The sequence below is a fragment of the Bos taurus genome, chromosome 6, assembly GCF_002263795.3.
Source record: "Bos taurus isolate L1 Dominette 01449 registration number 42190680 breed Hereford chromosome 6, ARS-UCD2.0, whole genome shotgun sequence".
NCBI classification, from domain to species: Eukaryota; Metazoa; Chordata; class Mammalia; order Artiodactyla; family Bovidae; genus Bos; species Bos taurus.
In genome coordinates this window covers 6,569,065-6,584,043 of record NC_037333.1, presented here as the reverse complement: position 1 = coordinate 6,584,043, position 14,979 = coordinate 6,569,065, and the positions used below count along the sequence as shown (strand labels likewise).

The following is a 14,979-nucleotide window of genomic DNA, read 5'->3' as shown; positions in this document are numbered from 1 at the left end:
CTATCCATCTAGATCTTTGCTATCCATGGAAGGATTGTAATTTTATACCACAGGAGTTAAGATCATGGGTATAGTTCCTATCTGCATGGGTTTAGAATCCCAGCCATTCTATTAGCTAAATGACACTGGGCAAAATATTTAACTTCTCTAAGCCTCAATGGGGCTTCCCTTGTGGCTCAGCTATTAAAGAATCCGCCTGCAGTGCAGGAGACCTGGGTTTGATCCCTGGGTTGGGAAGATCCTCTGGAGAAGGGAAAGGTTACCCACTTCAGTATTCTGGCCTGGAGAGTTCCATGGACTGTATAGACCATGGGGTTGCAAAGAGCTGGACACGACTGAGCGACTTTCTCTTTCACTTTCATGCTTCAATTACCTAATTATATGACATAGGAATCATCGTAACTATCATACAAAAATATTGAGAGAATTCAATGATCCAGGACATGGTGTTAATCATAATTACACATACATGATTGCCTAGTTAATATTACCCATTGAGTAAAACTCTGAAGGAAAAAAGATAAAGTATAATATTAGAGGAAAAAAATTAAGAAGCCATATTTATCTTTTTTCTTTATATATGTAATGGCTACTAATTTCAGACTTCTAATTGCATTAATCACATCCTTTAAAAAACCTTTGATAGGTAGCAATAAAAGAAAGAGCTCCTATGGCTTCATATGCTTTATGTCCCTGCAAAATGTTATGTTTCTGCCAGAATCTGGTTGTGCCCACATGAGGGTATCACACAGGATTAGACGAGTGACGCGTCATTCTCATTATGATGGAGACAGGTTGAGGAGGGCTGACCTGGAGAACCCACTATTCAAAACTCAGCTCCAGCACCCTTTCTTCCGAGAGAGGTTCTCATCGCCTCGGCAGGGCTGCCTGCCTCTTCCTCTCTGCCCCCACTCTGCTTTGTAGGTGAGGCTTTTCTGGAATTCATGACACCTCATGTATTCTGCCGTCTTCCAGGATCTCTGGTCCAGCAGAAGGCAGGCCTGGGGCCTTCCTCGCGTGTGTTTCCCTAGCACAGCGCCCTCCCTGCGCCCACCTCAGGTCTGGCCCCTCACCCCACAGGTGCCCCATGAATTCCTGTGGAGGGAAGGTGGTGACACAGCATCTGGAAACCAAACTGAAGCATTCATGAAGACGACTGAGAGATGAACTCCCCGCATCTAACGATGTATTTGAAGCATAACCGCCAAAGGCCATTTCCCTCCAACTTTTTGGCTAGCTCTGTTTATCTCGTTTTATGGGAAAGTGAAAGCTAACTCAGAAATCTGTTCTGAGGCCAACTTGAAAGACATTGCCAGCAATTCACATACAGTTGGGTTATGAGTGTCAGATTTTAAAATAGGTGCAGATTTTGAAAGACTATATATAAAAAAAAATACACTAAGAGTGCAAGGGGCTGTCACGACGGAGGCGTGTACAACAGAAAACAGAACTGGCGTGTGTGTGAGAACGCTCCAACAAGCCCCTTTGTATCTTTGTGACAAATCTGCGCGTGTTTTATGTCCATTTTTGTCTTCCGTCTTTGCTTCAAAAAGTTTATTACAACTAGTTATATATAGCTTTGACTTGGCATCTATCCGATAGAAGGTAAAGCTATAATTCAAGTGGGGGAGTCTGGTTCTACAGCGTCTCCACTTGGACACAAGTAACAAGCAGTGCACGCTGCTGTCCTATCGGCTTCTCCTCCGATCCAGGCGGGTGAGATTCCGGGCTCTGGCCTCCTGGGCAGGATACGCTGAGCTGTTCACTGACCTGCCGCAGACCTGGACGCCCTAGAGGTACTCGTTGCTCTCCTCCCCCACAGCCTTTTTTTGGGGAATATTAGCAATAAACATCATGTCTTGTATTAGAGTTACATCTCTTCTACACACTGTGAGCAACTTAGAAACAGGGACAGTAGTCCTAACACTGTCTCACAAAACACAGGCATTTAGTCCATCTTTGTTGACTGAAAGAACAAGCGAATGAATGATGTGGTCTCTTCAATATTTAGATACTACCCTGCAGGTTCTCAAAACTGTTAGCCTTCAGCCTGATGATGACTTCAGGCAAGAATTTTAGTACCCTTGTATATGTATATACAAATTTAAAGTGAAGTGAAGTCGCTCAGTCGTGTCCAACTCTTAAACACAAATTTAAGTCTGACTGATTTTTAGCCACACAGGCCCTGAAAGATGATGAGATAATATGACTGTCAAAGGCAGCTGAACTATCGTACACACATCAGACATTTACACATTTTTATACAAACACACAACACATTTATCCTATTTTTTCTTCATCCAAACCTGATAAAGTTGCTTGAGGCAGAAAGTATAACCCACAGACAAGCTCCAACTGTACAACAGTAGTTTCTGCTCTTATACAACAAATTATAATCACCTGGAATCTTCCTGGGAGATGCAGAAGAAACATTTTTCATTAATTTGTTATTTATAGCAATAATCTACTTGTAAAAAAACTTTTGAGGAAACAGACAATTAAAGGCACATCATAATAGAATTACTAAGGCACATGCAGAAATCAGTAGAAAGGTCAGGGAAACTAGAACATCCACCCTAAGTAGTAGTAGTATTTTTTATTGTAGTTCAGGCTAAAACTATGAATTAGAATGCTTATCACAACTGACTCTAGGAAACCAGCTAGTGAATCTTTTCTACACGTTAGAGACTGAATAATGTCTCCACTTCTCTACACAAGAAAGAAACTTTCTTCATTGTGTTCTTTCTTAATTTAACCATTAGTTTAAAGCATAGAAGAGCTTCTCTGGTATCTCAGCGGTAAAGAATCTGCCTGTTAATATAGGAGACACGGGTTTGATTCCTGGTCCGGGAATATCTTCACATGCCGCGGAGCAACTAAGCCTGTGTTCCACGGCTACTGAGCCCTGGAGCCCGTGTGCCACAGTTAGTGAAACCTGGGGTCGGCAACAAGAGAAGCCACTTCAATGGGAGGCCTGCACACCGTGAGGGTCGCCCCTGCTTACTTCAACTAGGGCAGCAAAGGCCTAGCACAGCTGAATACACAAATTAAATTAAAAATAAATAAAAGCATAGCATGAGACGTTCAGTCATAGTTCAATGAAAAGCATTCTTAGTCCAAGTGTAATGTGAAGTTGGAAGGGTCAGGTATTCAATTTCCTGGGGAGCTAACTTAATGTGAGGATATTCTGAGAGACTGCAGAATGAGTAGCAATTCTTGATGCTGGTGGTTCCTAAATACAGATAATCAGTAAACCGTGGAGCTGATGAATCAGGATCTCTGGAAGTGGGGCCAAAAAGCTGTAGTTTTTAAAAGTACTTGTCCTCTAAACACGTGACCGCACTGACATGAGGTGGGGCCTGGCTGCCTCCTGGGCCTTCTGCAGCCGCGGAGTCCTTTTCAGGGCTGCGGCTGGGGGACATCCTGCCAGCAGGCATGGGGCAGTAACCGCCACCGAGAGCGTGACAAACTCTTGTCGTTTTGTAAAGGCAGCTCCTCATCTTCATAGAAAGACAGCTCTTTACCTTCTCCAAAAGGAGCTCATTCTACTTTGTGAGAATAGTGTACTTGTTAACTCTGACTTCTGATTAGTTATATTTAGATGTTCATTTCTTCTCTTTAAACATCAGTGGAAAGGCATATGTTACTCTAACATTAAAACTGCAAGTATAATATAAAAATAAAAAGGAGATCAGCTGAAATGAACTGGCCTCTGCTAAAGGATAAGCAGCTGAGAACACGGGTGGTGCAGTCAGCGTGGTGCTGAGTGACCTCCGAGAACACCCTGCTCATTAAGAACACAGAGCTTTTCCGTGATGTATCGTAACACCACACTTTGGACATGTGGAAAGCACGCACACAAACTGCTCCCTTCGTTTTTCTTTCTAGGATGCTTAGCAGCCTCTAGACCACCTGTGGATTGCAGTGTGGAACCCACTGTGATAAGACAGTATTGCTCCCTTTTAGAAATGATATATGGGGTTGAGCTGGGATGCTGTATGCATATTTTAATGAAGCCTATATTTTCCATTATGGATGAAACTTTCTGTGTGTGTGCACGCCCATCTTTTTAAAAATTTTATTTACTAGCAACTAAAGAAGAGCCACTCTGCTGTCTTAACTAATGATTTACTGGCTTGCGATTCTCCACTCATCTTTCCTCTCAGGCACGCACATGTGAATATACTGCTACTCCCAGGACGAACTCTTTAGGGTAGAAAGATCTGTAGTGTCATGTATAATTTATCACATATCAGGAAATTTACGTATGAATTTCTAGACACCTTTTCGGAGAAGAGAATAACAACTGCAGAACTTTCAAACTGAAACAGATACTTGTCTTTAGCAGTGTGGAATAAAATAGGAATTCCTAAAGTCTTTCTGTAGCCCAAACAATGATCACTGCTGGCTTCCACGGGGTGAAACTTAACATCTCCAAATAGCTTTCGGATATAAAATTTATCTTTAACTTTACATTAAATTAACATGTATTGAGGCTTTCTGAGGGATATCTGCAGGTCTTTGATCTCATCAGTAAATATTATGAAGATCAAAAAACCCAGGCAAGCATCTATACTGGAACCAGACTAAAAACGTCTGGACGCAAAACCTATGTGGAAGTAGTTCATAAACTTAATTCTGTAGGGTTGTTGTTGCTGTTTGTTATTATTGCTAGCCATTTTATCTTAAAAAATTAATTTAAGTGTAACTTTAATAATAAGATTAAAAAACCAATTTCAGGAACTAGCTGTCTAGGCCAAAGGTGACTCCTATGCTAAGGTAATAATGATTAAGAGTGAAGCACTTTCCAACCATTCCGCCTTCCTAAAATCACTGCCTTTATTACTACGACAATGACCAGAGTCACTTGGGCCCAGCTTCCCAACCAGAGACGTGCCAGCCCCACACCTGATGGCGTTCGGGAAGGCCCGGTGGCATTTGCTTCTGTCACTGACTGTCACGACTTTGCCCCTGCATGTTTGAAAACCCCAAGGAAGGAGAGAAATGGGGGGTTTTCCTCTTCATATCTGGTAGTTCAGATGTTGTTGCAATAATTTAAAAATAGATCACATAAAGTTCATATGAAAGCCAAAGGGAGGAGCTAAACTGGAAACCCGACAGAATCAGCTGCTCAGATGCTAACAGCGCTGGAATGTAAACGCTGGGGGTGAGCTGCGGTCTGGCCATTTCCTCCTGAGATTCGCGGGGAAGTGGGGAACAGCCTCCAGCAAGCTGCATGTTTTAATGAAGGCTGTGTTTTGTTTCATGGATGAAACTTGCCGTGTGTGTGTCATTTTTAAAGTTTACTTACTACCAACCAAAAGTGGCTTCTGCTCACCTTTAGGGCTTCCATGCCGGCCTGGATGACAGGGGCAAAGACGGTCTCATTTTCATTAGAGTCTGCAAACATCTCTGGAATCTGATCCAATAAACTGTAAGAAATGAATGAGCAAAAGGCTTTAAATACTTTGCATATTTATAACAAACATCAGGAAGTAACTCACGAACACATCAAGGCTAAATACATGTGGCGTTTATTTTACACTGAACACCTGGGGGTGAATTTCACAGGTCCCTCCCTCAGGGAATGATATCCTGGCATGGTTTGGCACCAAAATTCATGACTTGGTTGGAAAATTTACAAAAATCACGCTCTTTATAAATGTCACTTTTCTATTGACCACATTTCTGATCTCTTAGACCAAGAATTATACAACAGTGCTAGCTACATCATCAGTGAAAATGCTCACCCACGCACAGGAAATAACTCCTGGGCTGCCTTGCCAGCAAAGAGAAGGGACGGACAGGCTGAGTGTGAGGACTCACACTCACACGGCTGAGTGTGAGAACTAAAACACTCCTCATTTCAGATACTGGTCTACACTGAGAAGAGACAGACCTAACAGAGTTTTATAATCCATGTGTTAAAACCCCTTTGTTAATGACAAAACAAAACATATGTGATTGAATCAAGACATGAACAGACAGACAAGTGATCTGGGTCTAAATTATAAAGCACTTGGTACTTGCTTGTGAATCACAGATTGAGATTCTCGATAGCTGACAAGGAAGCCATCCAACAGAGGAACAAAGACCTCGCTAACGTCGGTCACCACCATCATCTGAGGCTGGGCCAAATTACTCTTTACATTGAAGAAATGCAGGACTTTGTTGTATGTGATAAAACCAACTCGAATTGCAGAAGTTTCTTCTTGATCTTCCCTGTGAGAGAGGGGGAAAAAAAAAGTTTGAGGCTCTTTCATAAATTTATGAGAGAGAGGTTTCTATGAGAAATTCATTACAGAATTTAAATTAAATTCCGTAAGGAATTCCATAAAATATATGGAAGATATGTTTAAAGTTTTGTTATCATTTATCAGATGTATATAATACTGAGTCACAGTGGTGGGGTGGGAGATATTTCAAAACTAAGTAAGTTGATAAAAAAAAAATTCTCAAAAACCTAGGTAAAAAAAAAAAGATATTGTGAATTTATTTGTATTTTTCTAATATATTTATTCTCAAGCCATAGCAATTACAAAGTATTCCACCCCCACCATCATAAACAAGCTAGGCTTATTACATTCTTTATAAACAAAGCTCTCAGAAGTCACTAGAAGGTCAGAGTAACAGATGGAATATCTGAAGAGAAACACACATTCAGATGACAAACAAGACAGCTATTTTGTCAAGAAAGGACCTGCTCCTCCCCTGTGACTCGTCTTACCCATTCTCAAGACTCAACAGGAGATGGGCTAGATTTTGAAAGTTATATACCATACAATGGAGAAGGAAATGGCAATTCGCTCCACTATTCCTGCCTGGAGAATCCCATGGGCAGAGAAGACTGGCGGGCTACAGTCCTTAGGGTCACAAGAGTCGGACACGACTTGGCGACTAACCCACCACGCCATATAAACAAACATACAGAGAAACACGTAAGACAACCAAATATACGGACTGACGATGAAATTACCAGGGAACCATTTGTGATACTCATAACCAGACAGTAAAAGCAATACAGACTACAGAATTGCAGCAGAGAGTTTAAAATTCTTGCAGAATCCCAGGACAAGGCTCTGCTCTTCCTGAAAGGAGTATACAGGTATGAATCTTCTCACTCAAGTCTGTACTGAGTAAATTCAGAGTTGAGCGGTCTGGACTCCAGTTTTTTCCTCTTTCTCCTTCCCCCTCCTGCTTCCACACCCCTTTCTAAAATAAGACACCTGGATGCCACTGATGCTCTTACTAAGAATCAGTGGTGGACATAACATGGTGCTCAGGGAAGGTGCAAAAGCTACAGAACACGGATGCCACTTTCTCTGACCCTTCGATTTCAGTAAAACTTACTCTGCTCAGGGAGCAGCTTGTTTGAAAAAGCTCCTAGTGTGCTCGGTTTGCAAACTTTGCACCTGGCCTGAAGAGTTACTTGAGTACAAGAGAAAGGGAACTGGAATGATGTGAAGTTCCAGCTGCTGGTCCCACCGTCAACGTTCCAGCTTCCTTGATGTTTCAGCAGAGTACAGGCTGACTCTCGACTTTAAACCCTCTTCTATTTTTCTGTTTACTTTGCTGATGGCATTTGCTCTTCACTGTGGCCTTGATAAATGAGGGGGCAGTTGAAATAGATCCTTATAATCTCTTCCAGAAGCACTTGGTAAATGTTTGTATTCTGGACTCTTGCAACATTTTTAGAAATGGGAATCCTTACCTTTTATAACTACACATACACAGACTCTCTCACACACACACATCCCCTGCACACCCTACACTGTATGACCTCAGGCAACCATGACTATACTACACGTTAGACTCTTATTCCTCAAGGCCAAGCACAAGTCCTCCTTCCATGAAACTTCCCCTGATGCCACCAACCAGAACTTATTTCCTTTTCCTAACTTCCTATAACTCCTTCTCAGTTGGCTCTTGGTAGATAGTGTCTTTCAGTTAACATTTCCCGAATCCTTGACTATAAACCAATAAAGGTCAGGGCTCAAGGCTTATGCTCTCTGCTCTGAGGGTCTGGCACAATGTGGGTAATTAGAGGTCTTGTTGAGGACAATTATCATGACGGTGAAACACGTGTTTGGGGTGGCAGGTTAGAGCCCAGACTGATAAACTGATTGTATCTTTTCCCAACTCCAGGGGAATGATGTTGCGTTGGTAGCTTAAAATCAGCCTCCTGGAAATATTTACACTACAGGAATGAGCAAACAATGCAAATAAAGGCTTTGCTTATTTCAGAGCAGTTTTCCAGCACACCATTGGTTAAGCTCCTATTTCCCAGTGAACCTTGTATTACATAAGAGAAACATGTCCAGCAAATCATGAAGGGCACTTATTCTCTTTTAATAGTTAACTTGGAGTCAGCCAAGGCAAAAGACACAAAAATTATAGAGAAGAATCTGGATTGCTATTCCCCATTGGATTTGGACATTTTTAGTGATGGGAAGAGTATCCTGGGATTCATAGGTTCACTTAAATTCTAATTAACATTTTTTATAAATATCTAATCAGGACATCTCACATTATTACAAAATAGTAGGAGTAGTGTTTTTACTGGAACAGTTGTTTTTAAATTTGAGAAACAAAGAACTATGCTAAAATTTTCTTTTTCAACAGGATAGCTGCCTTGATAAACCATATCCACAAGAAAATGGAATCTGTCCCTCCTTCATATTAATTCTATACAAATTCTGTAAAGTTACAGACAGGATATCATAAAGAACAACGTGGTTTGTTCCCTTTTTCAATGACCCTTTCCCTCAACACTCGCCCCTATTATTATGGAATGAATCTGACAGAGCAACACCAAAGATATCAAGTAACCTGAAGAACTAGAATATTCCAAAATCAAGCATTTTGAACATATTAGCTACACCAGCATTAGACACAAACAACTCAGAAAGAAAGCCAAGAGTTTGGGGTGAATAACAAGTAAAACATTTCAAATCTTTTCTGTCCTTTTCCAGAAAAGTCAGACAGAGAAGTCTGTCACCCTGGCCATACCAAAGACACAAATTCAAAGTTCAATAGTAAGGAATGGGCTTTCCCTTCTCAAAAGACTAGCTGAGAGGTGAACACACCTTGGACATGTGTGGTGGTGGTGGTTTAGCTGCTAAGTCACATCCGACTCTTGCGACTCCCTGGACTGTAGCTGCCAGGCTCCTCTGTCCATAGGATTCCCCAGGCAAGAACACTGGAGTGGGTTGCCACTGCCTTCTCCAGGGGATCTTCCTGACCCAGGGATTGAACCCATGTCTCCTGCGTTGCAGGCAGATTCTTTACCACTGAGCCCCCAAGGAAGACCCGACTTAGACCTTAACCAAGACTTATTCTAAAGGAGATCAGCCCTGGGATTTCTTTGGAAGGACTGATGCTGAAGCTGAAACTCCAGTACTTTGGCCACCTCATGCGAAGAGTTGACTCGTTGGAAAAGAGTCTGATGCTGGGAGGGATGGGGGGCAGGAGGAGAAGGGGACGACAGAGGATGAGATGGCTGGATGGCGTCACTGACTCGATGGACGTGAGTCTGAGTGAACTCCGGGAGTTGGTGATAGACAGGGAGGCCTGGCGTGCTGCGATTCATGGGGTCGCGAAGAGTCGGACACGACTGAACTAAACTGAACTGAATGGTGTAATTTTATAACTTACATCAATAGGTTATAAGCTTCATATCATTAGTATGCTGAAAAGGCACACGGGGTTGGTGAAGTGACTAGCCATGTGAATAGTCATGTGAGAAAGTAATTTGAAGCAGTTTTAGAGAAGGGGAGAGAGAGAGACTATCTCCAGAAATTAGAATAGCTTTCACACTCCTCAAGTTTGAAATTCAGATGTAGTATATTAAAGCAGCCCTGTGAGAGGTCTGTGATCAAAGACGTCATTTTCGGCACCAAGTCCATCCCTGTCAAGTGTCCCTGAGAATGAGGTAACAGAAACTGTAGTCACAACCGTTGGCAGGCAGCAAGGCCTTTTTCTTGCCCCATCTTCATCTTGCTCCAGCTCATTCTTCACTGCAAGATTCAGTTTGAAATCACCTCAGTGTTTTTTTAAACATCCCCACTGCTTTTTCCAAACCATCTTCTTGAGAATATGATGACTTCAGCTTCACAGATACAAACAAAACGAATCCTGGGAGGTCCAGCACCAGCGCTCACTCAGCTGAGCCTCACTCACAGGCACCACAGCCCCAGCCACACGTGGAGCAGAGACGAGGGGCGCCCGAGCTCTCACGGAGCCCTGGGGGCTGTGGACAGCCCAGCCCGCAGAGCACCCTTCCAGGACAGAGGCTGCTGATGTGCAGGGTGTGGGGAGGGGCGGAAGAGATTAAGACTGGCACACACACCAGGTTTCAGACGGTCTTCCACAGCCTCTTTTCTTCCTTAAGCATGCCTTCCTCGCATAAACAAAGGCTTTCTCCCTGCTCCAAGTCTCCTTCCTAGATGCTAGTTCCAATCCTAAACAAGCTAGTTTGCGTACGATAAAACAGTCATGTTTGCTAACACACTTTCCATCCTTCCTTTTATGCACTCCCGCTGCAATGACAAGACAAGTGATGTACGCTGTGCCCTTAAGTCACAGGTCACAGAGGCAGGAAGGCTGCCGAGGGGCCAGACACGGAACCAGATGGACAGAAAGAAATTTGGCCAAAGAGCCGCAACGGCTGTCATGAGAGGGCAGGTCAGTTTTCCTGTGTCCCTTAGAAATACCTTCCGCACCAGCAACGACCTGTTTCCACCGGAAAATCAGTGTTTTTGAAACGGGGAAAACTGACTGCCACGGCTTTTCCCACCACACTGCTGGGATCTTCCTTACAACTGAGAATGCACTTCTTTAAGATTAGCTATTGCTTAATTATTCATTTGTTTGTTTGTTTTGGCTGCACCAGGTCTTAGAGACAGCACACGGGATCTTCGCTCTTTGTTGGGACACATAAGGGGTTTTTTGTTTTTCACATGCAAACTCTTAGTTGCGACATGTAGTTCCCTGACCAGGGGCGGAACCCAAGCCCCCTGCATTGGGAACACGGAGTCTTAGTCACTGAGCCACCAGGGAAGTCCCTAGAATGTGTTTTGAATGTTGCTTACTGTGACATTATTTCTTATCAGTTTTGTTTCTTTTTCTTCGTACAAAAGAGCACTCTGACTCTTTAAGGATTATTTGATGCTGTTTAAACAATTATCTAATGTCCCCATTAGCAAAAAATCTCAATGGGCCATTCAGCACTTGTTTTCTGGCCAAGAAATTAATTCAGCAATATTGTGTAAGTTACAAAAAGAATGGAAGTTGCCTTACTTTGGAAGTTTCTCCAGCACGGTTTTCAGTTCTTCACATATGAGCTTCACAAGTCCATTCTTGATGTTACTATACGACACATCGATCATGAAGATGAAGGCTGGTGGGTTGGGAGGCTTATTCTTCTACATGAAAGCAAGCAAATCACACACATATAAAGTACATACATTTCATAATCAAATTAAAGCCCCCAGGAACTCTAGAAGGTCATCAGACCTCTCCTTTAATATTTTATGATATAACATCTGTGGAACCAAATCACTTTCTGGACCAGTCTCTGCCACTATAAAAAAGATAAAGGCTGTTTATTTTCCAGGCTGAGACCTGAGTCCCACTACTGAAGTAGACAGGATTATGACAGCTAGCAGAGAAGGTTCACTTTTGCAGGGCTCAGAAGACCTTATGACCACACCTGCCCAAAGGTGAGTACAGTCCTTTGGGGACCTTGCTTATAACCCTCTGCTTAGGGGAAGAAATGTGTCTGGAACCCTGGCAAACTGTGCCGTCAACAGTACAAAACTATAATTAGTGTTTGTTTTTGAAACTGAATTTAAACTTCATAAACTTGATATCATCATGTTCAACTCTTCCTTTATAAGCTCTTTAAAGATATGAAATTACATGCAAAAATATAATTGTATACTTAAAAATTTATACTATATTATCAAATACTTACCTGTTCCTTACAGACTTATGGTAAAAAAAAAAAAAGTTGAATACTGGGTCTTTTTTCTATCTGCTTCAAATAATCACTAACATAAAGCAGCTGCTAAATACATTTTGTAGCTTTTGATCCCTTTACTGGCTGGTATTCAAAGAGCTCTTAGCAAGGGATTTGTCAGTTGCATTGTACAAAATATTTAGGAAATAGAACCACAGGCAAACGTCTTTTCTGACACTAGAGAATAAAGAATTAAGGCTAATTAAGTCTTAACTTTAGGATAAATTAAAAATGTTCTAAATTATATTTTAATTGCTACAATTATAAAATTAGGTGATAATATCTCCCAATTATCTTACTAATTCATCTTATATCCAACTATAGGGTTAGATGTAACATTTCTCTTATAAAAGTCATTTGTTAAAAAAAAAGGAAAAAAAATTGCAGGACTTGAAAACTACCAACCTGATTATTTCATAGTTTTGCCACATCCAGAATCAGACCAACAAAGAAATATAAGAACTCTACTGGACTTCCCTGTTTGTAGAGTGGTTAAGAATCTGCCTTGCAGTGCAGATGAGACCAGTTCAATCCCTGGTCGAGGAAGATCCCACGTGCCTCGGGGCAACTAAGACCGTGCTCCGCCGCTGCTGAGCCCAGGCTCCGCAGGAGAAGCCCGCTCAGCGCAACCAGAGAAAGCCTGACGCCGCAACAAAGACCCAGCACGGCCCCAAATAAAACAAGTCAGAAGAAGAAAGTCACTACTGCTGTCTACGCGAGCAATTTTTATTGCCAATCTTTCGATTTCCACATAATCTAATTCCTGATATGCTTATGCCAATTTACACAGAATCAAAACCACAGTCATTCCCACTGATTGAACCAAAGCCTGTGACCACGCCAAACATGCCCTACCAATTTAACCTTCTCTCCGAAGTTCCGCATCACCAGTTCCCCACTGAATGTCCTCCATTATCTCTAATCTACACATTTCTACATAATGCATCCCTCTAACTTGTTTTCTGCATCTTCTTCATCTTGGTCACTTTATGTGTTAGACACTTCAGTCACGTCTGACTCTGTGACCCCACGGACTGTGGTCCACCAGGCTCCTCTGTCCATGGGATTCTCCAGGCAAGAGTACTGGAGTGGGTTGCCATGTCCTTCTTCAGGAGATCTTTCCAACCCAGGGATCAAACCCGGTCTCCCACATTGCAGGCAGATTCTTTACCATCTGAGCCGCCTACAGAAAACTAATACATCACTCCTTTAAGGAACATTGCCTTCCAACAGCTCTATTAATAACATCACTACACATCAACCCAAAGGCTTGGAAATGTGAAATCAGATGTAACGCTTTTCTTTCCATCAAGTTCCATTGATTTATTCTTTCAAAATGCTTCCTTCACATGTTTTACCCCATCCACCTCTTAGCCACTGGGAAGCATCTCATCTCGGGCCCTAACACCCGCACTGGCCCATCACTGGCTGCCTTCACCCACCACTCCACCCGGGCACCCTGGCGGGCTTTGTCCAGCCAAGCTTAGCAATGGATGAACTCTATAGGCTGGTTTACTGGGTCGTCTTACTAAAACTGCTCTCTTGAAGCTCACAGACCTCCTGGCTGCAAACGACAGTGATTTGAAATAAAATTCAGCTCTCCTCCTCAGTCTCCATCTCTGCAGCTTTCAGCCTGGCAGACCACTTTCCCTTTCTCAGCTGCAGAGGCACAGGGTGTCATTTCCTCTCCCACTTGTCTGACCTCCTCCTCTGTTTCTCACTTTCTTACCTCTTCCAAAGGACACCTTCCTCGCTCTCCCTACCACACGCTCCAGCACAGAATCTCACTTGCTTGTTTTTAAGCAGCACCTCTCTATCGGTGACTCCTCAGGTTCCCTCCTCAGGGCCTGTTTCCTGAGCTCCCAGCCAGCATTCCAGTCAACTACAGCACAGCACGCCTCCACGGCAAGGCCACACCAGCACCTTACACTCAAAAGTGTAGACAACACTTCTCCCACTCCGGCTAGTCTTCCATAAGGAACTTTCAGAAAGCATGATCCTCTCAAACAATCTGGGCTTTACATCCCTCTTTCTCTCTGGAACTGTCTGCCTCCCTTACCAGCCACACAGAGTTAACTGTGAAGCCTCTGCAGCTCCTTCCAGTTCCAGTAACCAAATTTGGACCCTCATTTTCTTTCCTTTTAAAATTATTTTCAATAGTGGTAAAACACAGAAAATCATCTACCATCTTAACCATTTGGGCTTCCTTGGTGGCTCCGTGGTAAAGAATCTGACTGCTAGTGCAGGAGACACTGGAGACTTGGGTTTGATCCCTGGGTGGGGAAGATCCCCTGGAGTAGGAAACGGCACCCCACTCCAGTATTCTTGCCTGGAAAATTCCATGGACAGAGGAGCCTGGCAGAGTACAGTCGATGGAGTCACAAAAGAGTTGGACACAGCTTAGCGACTAAACAAGGACAGCCACCATTTTCAAGTGTGAATTCTGTGCTATCAAGCACACTCACACTGTTGTGCAACTGCCACCACCATCCATCTCTAGCACGCGAAACGGAAACTTCATACCCAGTAAACAACCGTTTACCATCCCCCCGCCCCCGTCCCTGTGAACCACTTTTCTACATTTCTAATCTCTGTCTCTATGAGTTGAACTACTCTGGGTAATTCATATAAGTAAAATCATACAGTATTTGTCATTTATGCAACTGGCTTCTCTAAGCATAATGGCCTAAACATTCATCCATGTTGAAGCATGGGTCAGAATTCCCTTCGTTTCTCAGGCTCACTAATTCTGCATGGTATGTACATACCACATTTTGTTCATCCATTCATCCATCTATGGATATCTGGGTTGCTTCCAGCTTTTGGCTATTGTGACTAATGCTGTTATGAACACAGATGTACAGATCTCTCTCTGAGACTCTCTTTTCAATTATTTTGGAATATACCCAGAAGTGGAATTGCTGGCCCATTTGGCAGTTTAATTTTTAATTTTTTTTTTC

The 14,979-nt window shown here is 42.7% G+C and overlaps 1 protein-coding gene across 5 annotated transcripts in view; it reads right to left on the bottom strand.

Moving 5' to 3' along the window:
• The window catches only part of SEC24D (SEC24 homolog D, COPII coat complex component), a 173,416-nt gene that overhangs the window by 22,097 nt on the left and 136,340 nt on the right, over positions 1–14,979 (bottom strand). For all 5 annotated transcript variants that reach the window (XM_059887854.1, XM_059887853.1, XM_024993483.2 and 2 more), the window contains 3 exons: positions 11,299–11,423; positions 6,031–6,222; positions 5,339–5,432 (listed from right to left, as the gene is read on the bottom strand). In XM_059887854.1, the coding sequence (XP_059743837.1) occupies positions 5,339–5,432; positions 6,031–6,222; positions 11,299–11,423 (411 nt within the window). The remainder of the gene's footprint in view (positions 1–5,338; positions 5,433–6,030; positions 6,223–11,298; positions 11,424–14,979) is intronic.